This window comes from Taudactylus pleione, unplaced genomic scaffold, assembly GCF_031769625.1.
Source record: "Taudactylus pleione unplaced genomic scaffold, aTauple2 ptg001990l, whole genome shotgun sequence".
NCBI lineage: Eukaryota > Metazoa > Chordata > Amphibia > Anura > Myobatrachidae > Taudactylus > Taudactylus pleione.
Window position 1 is genome coordinate 2606290 of NW_028286386.1, and position 14947 is coordinate 2621236.

Genomic DNA, 14947 nt, shown 5'->3' on the forward strand with positions numbered 1-14947 from the left:
GCCGTGAGTCTAGTAACTACGATCCTCAGTCGTTTCGTGTTTCTAGAGTTTTGGCGTTCCTTCAGTCTGGTTTGGACCTAGGCTTACGCCTAGCTTCTTTGAAAGTTCATGTGTCTGCACTGTCTGTGTGGTTCCAGCGTAGGATAGCTACTCAGTCAGATGTCTGCACCTTTTTCCTGGGTGTTCTCAGGATTGAGCCTCCCTTTGTTCCCCCAGTGGCTCCTTGGGATTTGGCGGTGGTGCTTCGTGCCTTACAGGGTCCTCCATTTGAACCTCTTGAGTCGGTGGAACTCAAATGGTTGACGATTAAGACTGCTTTTCTACTGGTGATTGCTTCAGCCAGAAGGCTATCAGAATTGGGGGCGCTCTCCTGTCGTCCTCCTTTTCTGATTTTTTTTTTTTTTTTTTTCATCAGGACAGGGTAGTGCTTCGCACTCACCCGGGTATTCTACCTAAAGTGGTTTCTAAGTTCCACATTAATCAGGAAATTGTTGTGCTGGCATTTCAGTCACCTGATCTCATGGCTGGTGAGGCTTCCTTAGACGTGGTCCGTGCTCTTAAAGTTTATGTAGGCCGGACTAGTTCCATTCGGAAGTTGGATTTCTTGTTCGTTCTCTTTTGGTTTTCACAAGAGGGGTTGGCCTGCCGGCAAACAAACTTTGGCCCGTTGGCTTCATTTGGTTATTTTGTGAGGCTTATGCACAGGAGCGTTTGCCTGTTCCGGCCTCTGTTAAGGCTCACTCTACTCGGTCTGTGGGTCCCTCGTGGGCTGCTAGCCGTGGCGCCTCAGCTGTTCAGTTGTGTAAGGCGACCACGTGGTCTTCCATCCAGACCTTTCTATGGTTCTATGCTTTTGACACCTTCGCCTCTCAGGATGCTTCCTTTTTGGCGACGGATTCTCCTCTCAGCACAGGAGCGTCCCCACCCTTGGTTGAACTGCTTTGGGACATCCCCAAGGTCAACCCTGTGGACCCCCTATGGACCCTGAAGTAGAAAACAAGAGATATGGTAAGAACTTACCTTTTTGTTATCTCTGTTTCTACGAAGTCCATAGGGTCCACAGGACGCCCGCCTTGACGCACCTGGCTTCAAATGGGCTATGTGACTGGTCACCGGTTTTCCGTCTCCCTTTTCTGTGAGTATGGTTCTTGTGTGTTCCAGTCTTCCTTCTCTCTCTGTTTTTTTTTTTTTTTTTTTTTTCCTGGGGGCGTGGTATAGAGGAGGATGGACCCAGTGCATCCTGGGAGCAGCAAAAGCTTTTAACTGCGTGGTGCCCGTGGATCCAGATCCAGCTATACCCCAAGGTCAACCCTATGGACTTCGTAGAAACAGAGATAACAAAGGTAAGTTCTTACCATATGTCTTGTTAAGTATATTCTATGTATGGCCACAGTCTATAATCCTTTTCAAATGCTTTAATTACTGAGTATAATTTTCATTGTGTGCCTCTTCTGTGTCTAGTATCACCTGATGCAGTAATGTGGAGAAACTACTGTACAAGCAATCTTCTGGTGCATACACACTGTCAGATGAACGATTTTGCCTACGATTTGAACGATTTCAGACCGTATTAAAAAATGAATGGAATCGTCCAAATCTGACTGCAAACCCATCAGATGTCAGATGTCGTTATCTGACATGCTGGAACGTGTATCGTTCATCGTTGCAGGCTGACATGTCAGATTTTCTTTCAGATATGAACGATTTTTAAAATTGTTATCGTTCGGATCTGACACACAATCTGACCGTGTGTATGCACCATTTGTTTTTTTTTTTTGGCTTTTTTTAAACACCATGAGGATTATTCTAGTTTCCATACTTGTCACAAGAACTACACAGCAAAACCTTGTTTGCTGTGTAGTTCTTGTGATGAAAGTTTTCCTCCTATATGTGCCTTTTTTGGCTTCTTTATTTGATGTTATTGATTTTATATGCTATACACAAATACTGGTCATTAACAGTACCTTTTATAATGGCTCTCTTGCAATTGCATAAGGGCAATGGAGGCTTTTATTCTACTGGAAATTATGACCATCTAAATTTTGCTATTACAGATTGCTCGCTCCTCCTGGCTGTCAGTGCTGAGGGGCCTGTGGCTGTGTTGCAGTTGGTAAAGGGTTTGGATCCCCTGAGTACATAAGTAGACACATGCCTAACAGGCAGGTGTTGTGTAAAGATGCACAACACATAATAAGGTGAACTGCAAAATATTTTTATTGCCTGGAAATAGAATTAAAGCATATGTTAAAGGTTGTTAACATATCTTGTGAGTTATACAATTAAATCAACCTATATGAACTACATTTGTAGAGCTATGAGGGCATTCATACAAGACTATTGTATATCACTAAACACTCAATATGCTGCTTTGCGGGTGATCTTGAGATCCTGCTCACTCACTTGCTCTTCCAGAAACCTGATACATGTATGTAGCTGAGATCTGTGCAAGTCACCTGTGGCACAGGTCAGGTCTCTCAGAGCCTTAAGTTGGCCACACACTAGACCAACTTACATCCAACCAGCCAACTAGTTGATTGGTTGGAATGAAAATCTGGTAATGTATGGGAGTAAATGATCAGCAATTTGCTCCTAAATGCCAGAAAACAGATGAAAATTATTGTTCAGACAAGTTTGAACAAATTGTTTTGATCAAACATTTAACAAACCGTTTTTGTCCATTTTCTGGCGTTTGGCAGCAAATTGCTGATTGTCATTTGCTTTCATCCCTTACCAGATTTTCATTCCAACCAATCAACTGGTTGGATGTAAGTTGGTCTAGTAGTGTGTGGCCAGCTTAACTGATGATCAGCAATTTGCTCCTAAAATGCCAGAAAACAGATGAAAATGGTCGTTCAGACAAGTTTGTTGTTTGAACAAATTGGTTAGATCAAACATTTAACAGTTTTTGTCCATTTTCCAGCGTTTGGGAGCAAATTGCTGATTGTCATTTGCTTTCATACCTTATCAGATTTTCATTCCAACCAATCAACTGGTTTGATAGATAATCTTAAGATCTGTGGCCAGCTTTAGACTTTCAGTTTAGTCACTACCGAGCTGAGCATAGCCGATGGTGATTGGTTAGATGTAAGTGCCAATCTCTGGTAAATAGAGTAAATGTTGGAAGCACTTTCCCCTGAAAACATTGTCATGGATAAAAGGTGTGTTTAGTGCAGGAGACAAAAAAAAAAGAGCTGGTTACACTAAATGGTATTCTATTTAATAAAAACACATGCATAGTACATCACAAATATAAGACAAAAAAATGTGTGTGTGTGTGATGGATATATGCGTGTGTCTAAAATCAATTGGATTTATCTCAATTGCTAATATATAAACCACATCATATATTACAGTATTAAATGAATCCGTGAATCCATATAAAGGTTCCCATTCACTAGACTATTAAATTGAACGATAACTATATTGTTATCCTTCATTAATCGTTCACTAATCGTTTGCAAATAGTTTACAAAACTGTCTAAAATGACCAGCGATGTGCACTCCCACTTGTCGTTTAGACCTCCTATCATCGGGCAAACATGCTGTACAACCTGACTATAACGTCAGGTCCAGCATTTTAGGAGATGATTGATGTGCCTACACTGAACGACTGCTCATTCAGTGTAGGCACATCACAGACCTACAAACAACTGCACGATTACAATGTCGTAATTGTGCAGTCATTTTTATGTTTAACAGGAAGCCAACAGAGAGTGTAACTTTATCTAAATTGGTGCATGGAGCCGTGCTCACACCGCACTCAAGTATTGCCTAGCGCGACTGATGAAACAGCCGCTGTGGAGAGAGCGTTAATCCCCTGGACACATCTTCTTGATGCTGAATTCAGCTGGCTGGAGCAACATGAGTAAACACTGTGAAGCTGCTGGGGGACGCCCCTGACCTCATGGTTAAGTACAGTTGAATTACTGTAATTAAAGACGGCCTGGCTTTAATAACGGTTCACAGCTAAGCACAGGAATACTGTGCAAAATAAATATCATATATCCAGCGGCGATACTGCTATTGAGGCTGCTTCTCTCTATGGGCTCTATTTACTACAATCCGCATTTAAATGCAGATTGTAGTGTGATATTACCGACTGAATTCACATTGTGAATTCAGGCAATATCACAGGGATTTACTAAAAATCCCTTGCAGGGACAGAGCTTGCGATAAAGCTCTGTCCCTGCGAATCCCCTCCGCAGCCTTATCACTATATTTTTCGCAAAAAATACTGTGACAAGTGTCCACGCATGCGCCGATCGGCCGTTGCTAAGCCCCGTCCCCCTCGCGATTGCGCCCCCCTTAATTACTCTTGCATCCAGTGATCAGGCTCCCGTGATGACGGAGGACATCACCGGAGCCCAATTACCGGTGGCAAGAGTAATTAAGGGGTGTCAGCTGATCTCCCATCCTGCACTGTGACCCGGTCAGCTGATGACCGGGTCCCAGTGCAGGATGGGAGGACATCACCGGAGCCCCAATCTCCGGTCTATGGACTCGGGTAAGTTGTTTTTTTTTTTTGTTTGTTTGTTTTTTTCTATTTTTTTTTTTTTTTTTTTTTTTTGGCAGTGATCAGGGTGTGATCTGTTTAGACCACACAACTGATCACTGGGGCCAGCTTCAGGCTCTGCTTTGCATGTTAGAGCGGAGCAGGAGTCCGGTAACCCTGGATAATGCCACCTCCAGGTGACGTTATGACAGGGCTTACCCCGGTATTTTTTCACAATTTATTTTTAGTAACTTGAGACAGATCGCATTTCCCATTACAATTATGAGAAATTCGATCTGATTAATAAAAATATGATAATTAGGGCTTGGCGTAGAATTTTACGAATTGCCCTTTTAGTAAATTTAGGTGAAACTAAAATAATGTGAAAAATAATGATAATAAATAGAGCCCTATTTGACAGACATTATATCATAGGTGCTGTGGCAATTAATATCCGGGATCTTATACCTGTGCTACAACCAAATTGGATATAAAGACACACCTAACGTTTTGTAGTTCTACACTTATATGGATTCACGGGATCATTTAATATATCATGTGGTTTATATATTAGCAATTGAGCTAAATTCAATTGAGAGAGATTGTGTGTGTGTGTGTGTGTGTGTGTGTTTTTTGTCTTGTTATGTACTATTCATGTTTTTATTAAATAGAATACAGTTTAGTGTAACCAGCGCTGCATTGTGTTGTTAATGTCTCCATTTAGTTGGATACATTTCTGACATTTGTTAGTGTTTAGTGCAGGAGTTATTTAATGAGAATGGGTGCCAAAAACAATTGAATATTGTACCCCAATCTCCCATCACTTTAGACGAGAGATCAGGCGTGAAAAAAACAATTGAATCGCTCCCTATGAAAAAAAAAAAGAGGTTTACAAAATATGGTCAAAGCAATGCTTAGGTTCGACTTCATATTTAACAACTTTGGTCCATGATGGTTAGTCTATCTCTGTTTATAGCAGTACATGTTGATAGCTGCTTAATCACTTCAGTATTATCACTCGGGTGCATGAAAGGGAGGGGTTATTCTATACAAGAAGAAGCAAAAGGTATTCCCCCAGCACTCTGCATGAAATCAGCAATAAGATTTGAAAAACTACATTGTGGTAGATAATTCAGAAGATCTCAGTTGCATATATTTGCAAAAATATGGCTAAACCTCCAGGCCACTTCCCTGGAGGTCACTAATACTTAGTCAAAATCTGGGGCGTGGAACCCGCTGAACCAAGTCTTGGTTGTGAAAATATAGAGGACAAAAGACTTAGGGATCCCTGTATTTAGCACAACCAGCACTGGGCTCAGCCATCCAGTCCTGGTTTTGGAAATACAGGGGAAAAATGAGTAGGGGTACCCTGTATTTTCCATAACAAGCCCCGGACTCTCCACAATCGGGAACCCTTTCAGCAGGTCACCCGGCCATAGCAATCATCCTTTATTTATATGGCGCCACAAGTGTTCCGCAGCGCCTTACAAAGTACATAAACAAATTGTAGACAAGCGACTTACAGAACAATACAATACAGGACCAGGACATGGATAAAATATATTGCTACATTAGCGACCATATCACCCAGATAAACAACAGAGCATAAGCAACCAAGTGTTAGGTGCCCTGGTGTTGAGTAAGAAGTAGATGAAACTAAAGTAGGGAGAAGGACAAGAGGGTAGAGGGCCCTGCTCATAAGAGCTTACATTCTAAAAGGGAGGGGAAGACAAACAGGTTTGACACAGATGGGGAGGAAGGAGCATGTAGCAGGGAGTTAGAATGATAGCTGGAAGGCTTTGATGAAGTAGTGGGTCTTGAGTCCGTTTGAAGGATTGCGAAGAGGTGGAGAGTCTGATGGGGAGTGGGAGAGAGTTCCAGAGGTGGGGAGCAGTGCGGGCAAAATCTTGGAGGCGGGAGTGGGAGGAAGTAATCAGCTGGCATGAAAGGCGGCGTGCATTAGTTGAATGAAGAGAGAGGAGAGTGAGGGGAGATAAGATCAGAGATGTATATGGGAGAAGATCGGGTGAGGGCTTTGTAAGCGAGCGTGAGAACCTTAAATTGGGTTCTAAAAGGGAAGGGGAGCCAGTGGAGGGCTTGTAGGAGAGGTGAGGCAGATGCAGAGCATTTGGAGAGGAAGATAAGCCGTGCAGCAGCATTAAGGATAGACTGGAGAGGAGAGAGATGGGATTTGGGGAGGCCAGATAGGAGGAGGTTACAGTAGTCCAATCTGGAGATGACCAGTGAGTGTATGAGGGTTTTAGTAGCATCCTGGATGAGATGGGGTCTGATATTAGAAATATTTTTGAGATGGAAAGTACAGGACTATGAAAGATTCTGGATATGTGGTTTGAAGGAGAGGGATGAGTCCAGGATAACTCCAAGACAGCGCACCTTGGGACTAGATGAGATAGTTATTCCATCAATTGATAAAGAAATAGTGGGAAGTGAAGTTAAGCGGGAGAGTGGTAAGACTATCAGCTCTGTCTTGGACATATTAAGCTTAAGAAATCGCTGGGACATCCAGGAAGAGATAGCAGAGAGACAGTTGGAGATATGAGTCAGAAGAGAGGGGGGGAGATCAAGGGAGGAAAGGTAGATTTGAGTATCATCAGCATAGAGATGATAATAGAGGTCAAAAGAGCTGATGAGTTCACCTAGAGAGGAAGTATAGAGGGAGAATAGGAGAGGTCCAAGAACAGAACCTTTGGGAACAGCTACTGTAAGAGGCTGTGGGGGGGGAAGAGGAGTCATGAGAGGAAACTGAGAAAGATCGGTCAGAGAAGTAGGACAGCCAGGTGAGGACAGTGTCACGTAGACCAAGGGAGTGAAGGATATGCAGCAGAGAGAGCAAGGAGAAGAGAGTAGTGGCCTTTGGATTTGGCAGCAAGGAGGTCATTGCTGACTTTCGTGAGGGCAGTTTCAGTGGAGTGGAGAGAACGGAAGCCGGACTGAAAAGGGTCAAGGAGGGAGTGGGAGGAAAGAAAAGTGGTAAGGCGGTTGTAGACAATCCGCTCAAGGAGTTTGGAGGCAAAAGGGAGTGGAGATGGGTCGGTAGTTAGCAAGAAGGTTAGGATCAACGGTAGATTTTTTTTTTTTAAGAATGGGGGAGACAAGGGCATCCTTGAATGCAGAAGGAACAGTTCCAGAAGAGAGGGAGAGGTTAATAAGGTGGACAAAATGGGAGCAGGCAGAAAGAGAGAGGAAGCGGAGGAGGCTGGAGGGTATAGGATCAAGGGGGGAGGACCAGATGAGGGCCATGACTTCCTTTCCAGATACAGGGGAGAAGGATGTTAGAGTTGGTAAAGTTGATGGGGAGGGGTGATGTGGGAAAGGAGGAGGTTGAGAGCTGGGGCACTGGTTGGATATGATGTCCTTCATATGGAATCAATTTTATATGTAAAGTAGGCAGCAAAGTCAAGGGCAGAGAGCAAGGAGGGTAGGAGGGGGTGGGCGAAGGAGGGAGTTGAGAGTGGTGAAGAGATGCTGGGGATTAGAGGACTGAGAGGAGATGAGGATTTTGATATGTGACTGTTTAGAGAGGGAGAGAGCAGCACTATAGGATGAGAGCATAAATTTGAAATGGAGAAAATCTGCCTTAGAGCGTGATCTTCTCCACTGTCGCTCGGCGGTTCGAGAACACTTTTGCGTGTATCTGGTGCATTTGGAATGCCAGGGTTGAGGAGTAGATCTGCGAGTGTGAGTAGTGATTGCCGGAGCAACAGAGTCCAGAGCAGAAGTAAGGGAGGCGTTGTATAGGGAAGTGGCTTGTTCAGGGCAGGAGAGAGGGAGGATAGGGCAGAGAAGTGAGTCAAGCAGGGAAGAAAAGGAAACTGTGTTGATAGCGTCAATGTTACGCTTAGTAATGGTGGCTTTTGGAGGAAGAGGAGGGGAAGGAGAGAGGGATAGGTTAAAAGAGAAGGTGATGGTCAGAATGGGAATGGGGAATTGGAGTGATCAGAAATATCACACCGGTGAGTGAAGACCAGATCAAGCAAATGGCCACTCACATGGGAGGGTGAGGAGGTCCATTGGGAGAGACCAAGTGAAGATGTGAGGGTGAGGAGTTTGGAGGCAGAGGATTCTGTGGGGATATAATTTGGAATATTGAAGTCACCTAGGATAATGGAGGAAAGGTTTGAGGAGAGAAAGTGAGGAAGGCAGGAAGCAAGTTGTCAAGGAACTTGGAGGGAGGGCCATGGGGACAGTAAATGACAGCTACTTGGAGGTGTACTGGGTGGAAGAGGCGTATAGCATGGACTTCAAATGTAGAGAATGTAAGGGATGGTTCAGAGGGAATGGGTTGGTATGAGTAACCAGGGGACAGAAGGACCCCAACACCATGGCAACCCCCAGGTCGTGGGGTGTGGGAAAAGGTGAAGCCCCCAGAGGAGAGAGCTGCAGGAGAAGTGGTGTCAGAGGGTAAAATCCAGGTTTCAGTAATGGCTAGGAGATTCAGGGAGTTGGAGATGAAAAGGTCATGGGTTGGGATCAGTTTATTACAGACTGAACTGGCATTCCAGAGGGCACAGGATAGAGGGACAAAGTTTGTTGGAGAGATTTGAATGAGATTATTAGGGTTGCTGTAGCGTGGAGGTGAGAATAATTTGGGGGACCAAGATGAATAGAGTGTAGCGATGGTGCAGACTCCAGTGCTAGAAAGGGAGCCAGTAGAGGGTGGGCAGGATGGATGGATGTGGGGTGAAATGGCATGGAGAGGGGGGTGGGAAGACGGATTAGCAGTGAGGTAGAAGGACCCCGGTGGAGTATAAGAGATTGAAAGTGGAGTAATGGGAGAAGATGGTGGGGAAGAAGAGAAAGTGGAGGAGACAAGGGGGGAAAGGATAAAGGTGGAAGCAAGGGGCAGAACAAAAGATTGGGTAGACACTGAGTGAAGGTGGGAGTTGAAGAAAATATGGTAATGGTAAGGATGATGTAAATAGGGGAAGAAAAAGTTGAAAGTAGGAATGAAGAAAGAATGTAAGAGTGCAGCTTTCCAGAAATGCAAGTAAGATTACAGTGTGGGAAAAATGTGTCAGTAAATCAAAAGTTTATTATTGAGTATAATAAAAGTGGAGATTTGGTGAGAGCAGAAATTAAATGATAAAATAGACAGTGGTTGGAGCTAGATAATATAAGACTTACAGGGGTATTCAATATGGGAGCGAAAACATCGAGGTATGACGTCATTATCGCAGGTTTTACTTTTACACCGTATTCAATTTCAAAGACTTATCGCAGTTTTGAAAAGTCTTTGATAAAAAACGGGGATAACTTTTCATCATTGAATGGGTGTCGAAAAAAAGTGCAGAATTGCGGTTTAGGGGTGCAGGCTTAAAAAAAAAATAGCCTGCACCCCTGGGAATGCAGAAAGAACTGTGTCAAAAAAAAGTTTTAAAAAAAAATAGGGACACCCCAAAAAATTAATTAAAAAATTGGGTAAAAATTGTATAACAATAGGGAAATAGGTTCAGGGCTATTCTGCAACTATGCGGCAGGTGTTTTGAAGAATAGAATTATAGCGGCAGGTGCACAAATGCAGAATTTTTAAAATGGACTTTAGGGACTTAAAAATATGCTAGTACCCATTTTCATGTACCCCAAATTTGATGGGACCACTTTAAAAAACGAAAAAAATAACCTAAGTGCTCTTCTGCAACACTTCTTCAATGTCGGGAAAAAAACACCTGCTGCGGCTATTTAAATCCCCGACTTTCATTTAAAGGCTAAAACAGGGGTACCCATAGTGTTCCCCCTTGTTTTTACAACTTTAGGGGGTCTTACGAATTTTTCCTTTAAAAAATTGTAACTTTACGCAAATCCAACTTCGGAGTTTCCCGTTTTCGTTAATTTTATATTGAATACGGGGATAAGCGGGAGTGCGCCCGATACTTTAACGCAGGTAAAAACTCCGATATGAAACGTTAACTTCCGTTTCATATTGAATACCCCTCTTAGAAAAAGAGCTAAGGTAAAAGTACATTATTATAGAGGTATACTGACATTAACACAGATAAGTATGCATTAGGATTATATGTAAAGCACAGAGCCAGCACAAATAGTAGCAAGGGAGGCACCAGGTTTATGTAGCCACCAAACAGGGAATTCAGTAATGAAAGTCCTGGTTATGTTATCCACAATATCTTGCAGTATGGAGAATGTGAACTCACAATTGTTCATCCCACTTTGTCCAATTAATGTTTGGGTGGTTGGTTGTTTGTAGATCGGTGGGTTTCACTTCTGTTTAACGCTGATATAACGCCAATAATTGATGTAAAATGTAATTGGCACTTTTAAAATAGGGCACTTATGAGATAGGGCACTCCAGTCAAGGCTATCCAGCCTTCTAATGCAATACACCTGACCGCTAGTCAGCCCAGGCCAGGTATCACTGGGGAGGTGGGGACCACCACAATAAAGGGGTCCCCCCTCTCCAGGGCACCCCAGGCCTGGGATGATAGATGTGGGCTATCCCCTGCACCCCTGGCCGGTTGGTGCCGGGTTGATTGTGTATAGTGTGTGCAAAAATTAATAAATAGGTGTAATAATATTGTCTCTTGCTGGAGAACTACAGGTCCCAGCAAGCCTCCCGCGCATGCTGGTACTTGTAGAACCACAAGTACCAACATGTGGGGCATTAAGGGCCTGCTGGTACCTCTAATTCACCTTCAAAAGAAATATTAAAATAACCACAAGAGACACACCAGTGATCGCGCTGAGCAAAAAAAATTGTGGGTCCCAGGAACCCCTCACTTTAAAAAATGTGGGTCCTACTCCACTGTTTTTGGGTCCCATCACATATTATGGGGGGGTGAGGGCAGGCAGCAGTTGGGACAGCGCAGGGGGGCCTGTAGCAGTTTGGGTAGAGGGGGTTAAGGGCAAGCAGCAGTTGGGGTAGAGCTAGGGAAAAGTTGGGGTAGAGCTGGGGGTAGAGAGGAGTAAGGGCCTACAGTGTTAGGGGTAGAGGGTAGATAGCAGCTGGGGCAGTACTGGGGGCAAGGAGTAGGTTGGGACAGGCGGTAGGAAGGAAGTGCAGACAGCAGTTACAACAGTGTTGGGGGGAGGGGGGGTCTACGGGCAGGCGGTTCTGGAGATAGGGAGAGAGCAAGGGCAGAAAGCAGCCGGTGCAGTACTGGGGGGCAAGGATGGGGTTGGGGCAGGCAGTACTAGAGGTAGGGAGGGGGGAAGGGTAGATAGCAGCTGGGGCAGTCCTGGGGGTAAGGAGGTGGTTGGGGTTAGGCAGTGCTGGGGGTAGAGGGGCTAAGAGTAGATTGCAACTTAAAGTATTAGTAGCAGCCAGCCCCCCTCCCCCCACTATTGTTTGCCAAACCGTAGTACACCATTCTGGCACCCCGCATGCCCACCTGCAACACCTCACTGTTAGCAGTAGCCGCAGGAAGTTATCCTCAGCCCCGCCACAGCATCAGACACAGCCACACGCTAACCCCACAGCACCAAGCCCGGACCCTCTGTGACTTGCTTAAATCCTCCTGTCAGTGCAGCCACGCCAGAGAACATAGACTTCTGAAGCCTCCCGCAGTCTGCAGTACTCTGGGTGCAGGGGCCATCTTCACGCCGGGTCAGGGAGCCACATCATGTCCCTGTAGTCAGAGTAGTAGTGTGAAGCAGTGGCACCCGGAGCAGGTGGGTATTACACCCCCCTTCTTTCCCTCCTCCAGTTTCTATGTACCTACCTATTGATCTATCTCTGGGGCTACTATCTCTAAACTAGATTTAGCCTGTAACAGCAACCAATGCCCATACATGACTATAGCAGTACATTCTTTATGCTGGTAGCCAGTACCAATACATGAGTATGGCAACACTGTCCATACATAACTACTGTATATGCCAACAGCCAGTGCATAAATACAGTTCTTCCCCTTTATGTTGTGGTATATTCCTTTTAGTGATCTACCAAAACGGATTACATATTAAGAGAGAGCAATGTATAAGTAACCATGGTTCAATCCTACAAGTGTGTATTACAGTTTCAGATCAGCTTTGTGCTGAGGTACAGTGCATGTCAGCCAAGCACCCCAGCATGCAGCCTCAGTCCTGGTGTCAATTACAACAGCAGCCAGAGCTTCCAGTAAACTGGCTAGGGACTGCTACTTGCACAGCAATAAGATGACCATGCACTGCATTAGTTATTGTAATGGTACCTTGGTAGGGAAGTACTGGGAGCTACTATTACCCCCATCTGTCAGCATTGATGGATATACTGTAGCTGCTGCCTACCTGTAATGCTGCAGGGAGAAGAGCGAGAGCGACGCGAGGAGCAGGAAGGGGTTGGATTGCTTAGCTCGACTGTCAGTGGCTCAAGACAGTAGTGAAGGTTCTGACAGGGGGCGTGCCAAGCAGAGAGCTCAATACACTCCATCAGAAGTTTCTCCGTGAGATTGGCTGTGAGGTCAGTGGGCGGGTTTATGCCACTGTGCTGTAAGGCTCCGCTGTGCATGCAATAATGAGGCTACATGATGCGCCGGTCAGAGATGTGTTGTGAAAGGGGGCGCTCCCGTCGGCGCCCCATCAATTAATCTAATCTAAATTCTTCCAGTGAACAGTCCCTGGCAGCCTATTAGTAACTGTGAGGTATGGAGGGGGAAGGGAGGGAACCCAAAACTAATCCCTCCAGGCGGCACCCTCTGACAGTGTCCATGCTCGGAGCAGGAGCTACGCCCTTGCCTGTAGTACTGCTGCTAAATTCGCTGCATGGCTCCACCTCCGCTTTTTATAGACTGCAGCTGGACCAGGATACATTAGTCTTATTTAGCAGCCAGGGATTGGCTGCAGCGTAGCGCGTCCCCGGGGACCCACCCATTATGGAAAAGTGAGTCCTTGGTCCTCAAAACAGGATAAAATACGCACTATAGTGCGTATTTGCGATCACTGCACACACCGTGACAGTATAATCTTATTAAAACATACATGCACACTCACATTCACACATACTCACCTAGAATCCCTGTAGCCATTCACGTCCCCTTGTCCAGTAGAATCCACGACACCTGTAAAAAAAAAAAAAAAAAAAAGTCCATATTCGCCTATTCCTAGCATAGATCAAGTCCTCTTCAGTCCATGTAGGGCGTCGATCACGTCCTCTTCAGTCCATGTAGGCATCAAGAGTCTTCCTAAAACAAAAAAACCACAATTCCCGATCCACGAACATAAGTACCGTCGTCTGAGCTATCATTTGGGAAGTACCACCCTTAACCGCTGCATTTCTCCATATAAATGCCGCTGCTGAGCGTTCATTGGCTAAGAGAGGCGAGCCTCTGCCTCTCTCAGCCAATGAACTGTTCCCACCATTGACTTCACTGGTGAGGACGGCTAGGTAATCAAAATACATATTTATTATGTTGTCTTGTGGATTGTATTTATTATTTAACATATATAAAGTTATTATAGGTCTTACATCAACGATTTTTTTTTTGTCTTTTTATTTATTAAGTGGCCATTACTATGCATCGTCGCAAGAAACAGAAGAGCCGCTTGGACGGAGCTGGTAACCAATACGTCGCAGAAGAGGATGATGACTGTTCAGAATATAGGATCAATGTTGGTTTTGAAAATAGGACTTATGATGAAGGACAATCTATTGTGATATCTGATAGTGATGATGAGGTATGTAGTCTGGAGATAACATTGACTTGACTTATGTGTTGGCGCTTTAAAAATAAAAAAGAAGAACAGAGATGTTCTGATGCTCATTATAAAGTAAGTAATGCATACAGAGCATTATAAAAAGTGTGTTTTGGTTTTTTGTTTTTATAATAATTTTAATATTTACACAAAGTGCTTGCAATCTAAAGGGCAGATACTTACTTTGTACTGTTCTTTTAAATATAGCCTATTGAATTATACTTTTCTTTCACAGTTCAAATGATTGAACACTACTTCACAATATCCTATTGCTTTTGTTCTGCTCCAAGTTATGATCTTTCATAAACCTACCTGCTGTTCACAAACTGCATTACAAAATTACTGGCTCCTTTTCTATAAATTGGTCCAAGCTTGCATTAGAATTTTGTTGGCTTGCAATAAGCCTGAAGGTCCTCTTTTGCGGTTTTCTTGGCCTTTATTACAAAATTGTAAAATCTACTTGATAGGAGGGGATTGTGTTGTGTAGCAGTGACTGTAATGTAGCGTTCCCGCTAGGCTGTTTCAGCGGGGTGCTGCGCCCTTCCCTATTTCTGAAGGGCAGAAAGCACCCTGCCCTCCAGTGGCGCCACGCTGAACAGCCGGTGGGTTCTGTCCTCCACCCGCTGGCTGCAATGTCCTGCGGGTGGGGAAAACGGCAGAGCGACAGTCACCACCGGTGAATGGACGCCGGGCACATGCGTCCGGCATCCATTCAGTTACCGCGGCGCTTGGGGGCTGCCCGGCATGGCCGTAGGTGCCAGGCATGCCTCCAAAAGTGCCGAAAAGGGACGCGTCATAAAGCCACGCCCC

General features: G+C 44.7%; 1 protein-coding gene across 4 annotated transcripts in view; it reads left to right on the forward strand.

Moving 5' to 3' along the window:
• The window catches only part of UIMC1 (ubiquitin interaction motif containing 1), a 136547-nt gene that overhangs the window by 6854 nt on the left and 114746 nt on the right, over positions 1-14947 (forward strand). For 3 of the 4 annotated variants that reach the window (XM_088465530.1, XM_088465531.1, XM_088465528.1), the window contains exon 2: positions 13947-14119. In XM_088465530.1, coding sequence (XP_088321656.1) covers positions 13958-14119 — 162 coding nt within the window. In that variant the 5' untranslated portion in view covers positions 13947-13957. Of the gene's footprint in view, positions 1-2126; positions 2196-13946; positions 14120-14947 lie in introns of those variants that run through there. The other variant, XM_088465529.1, reaches the window with a different exon arrangement.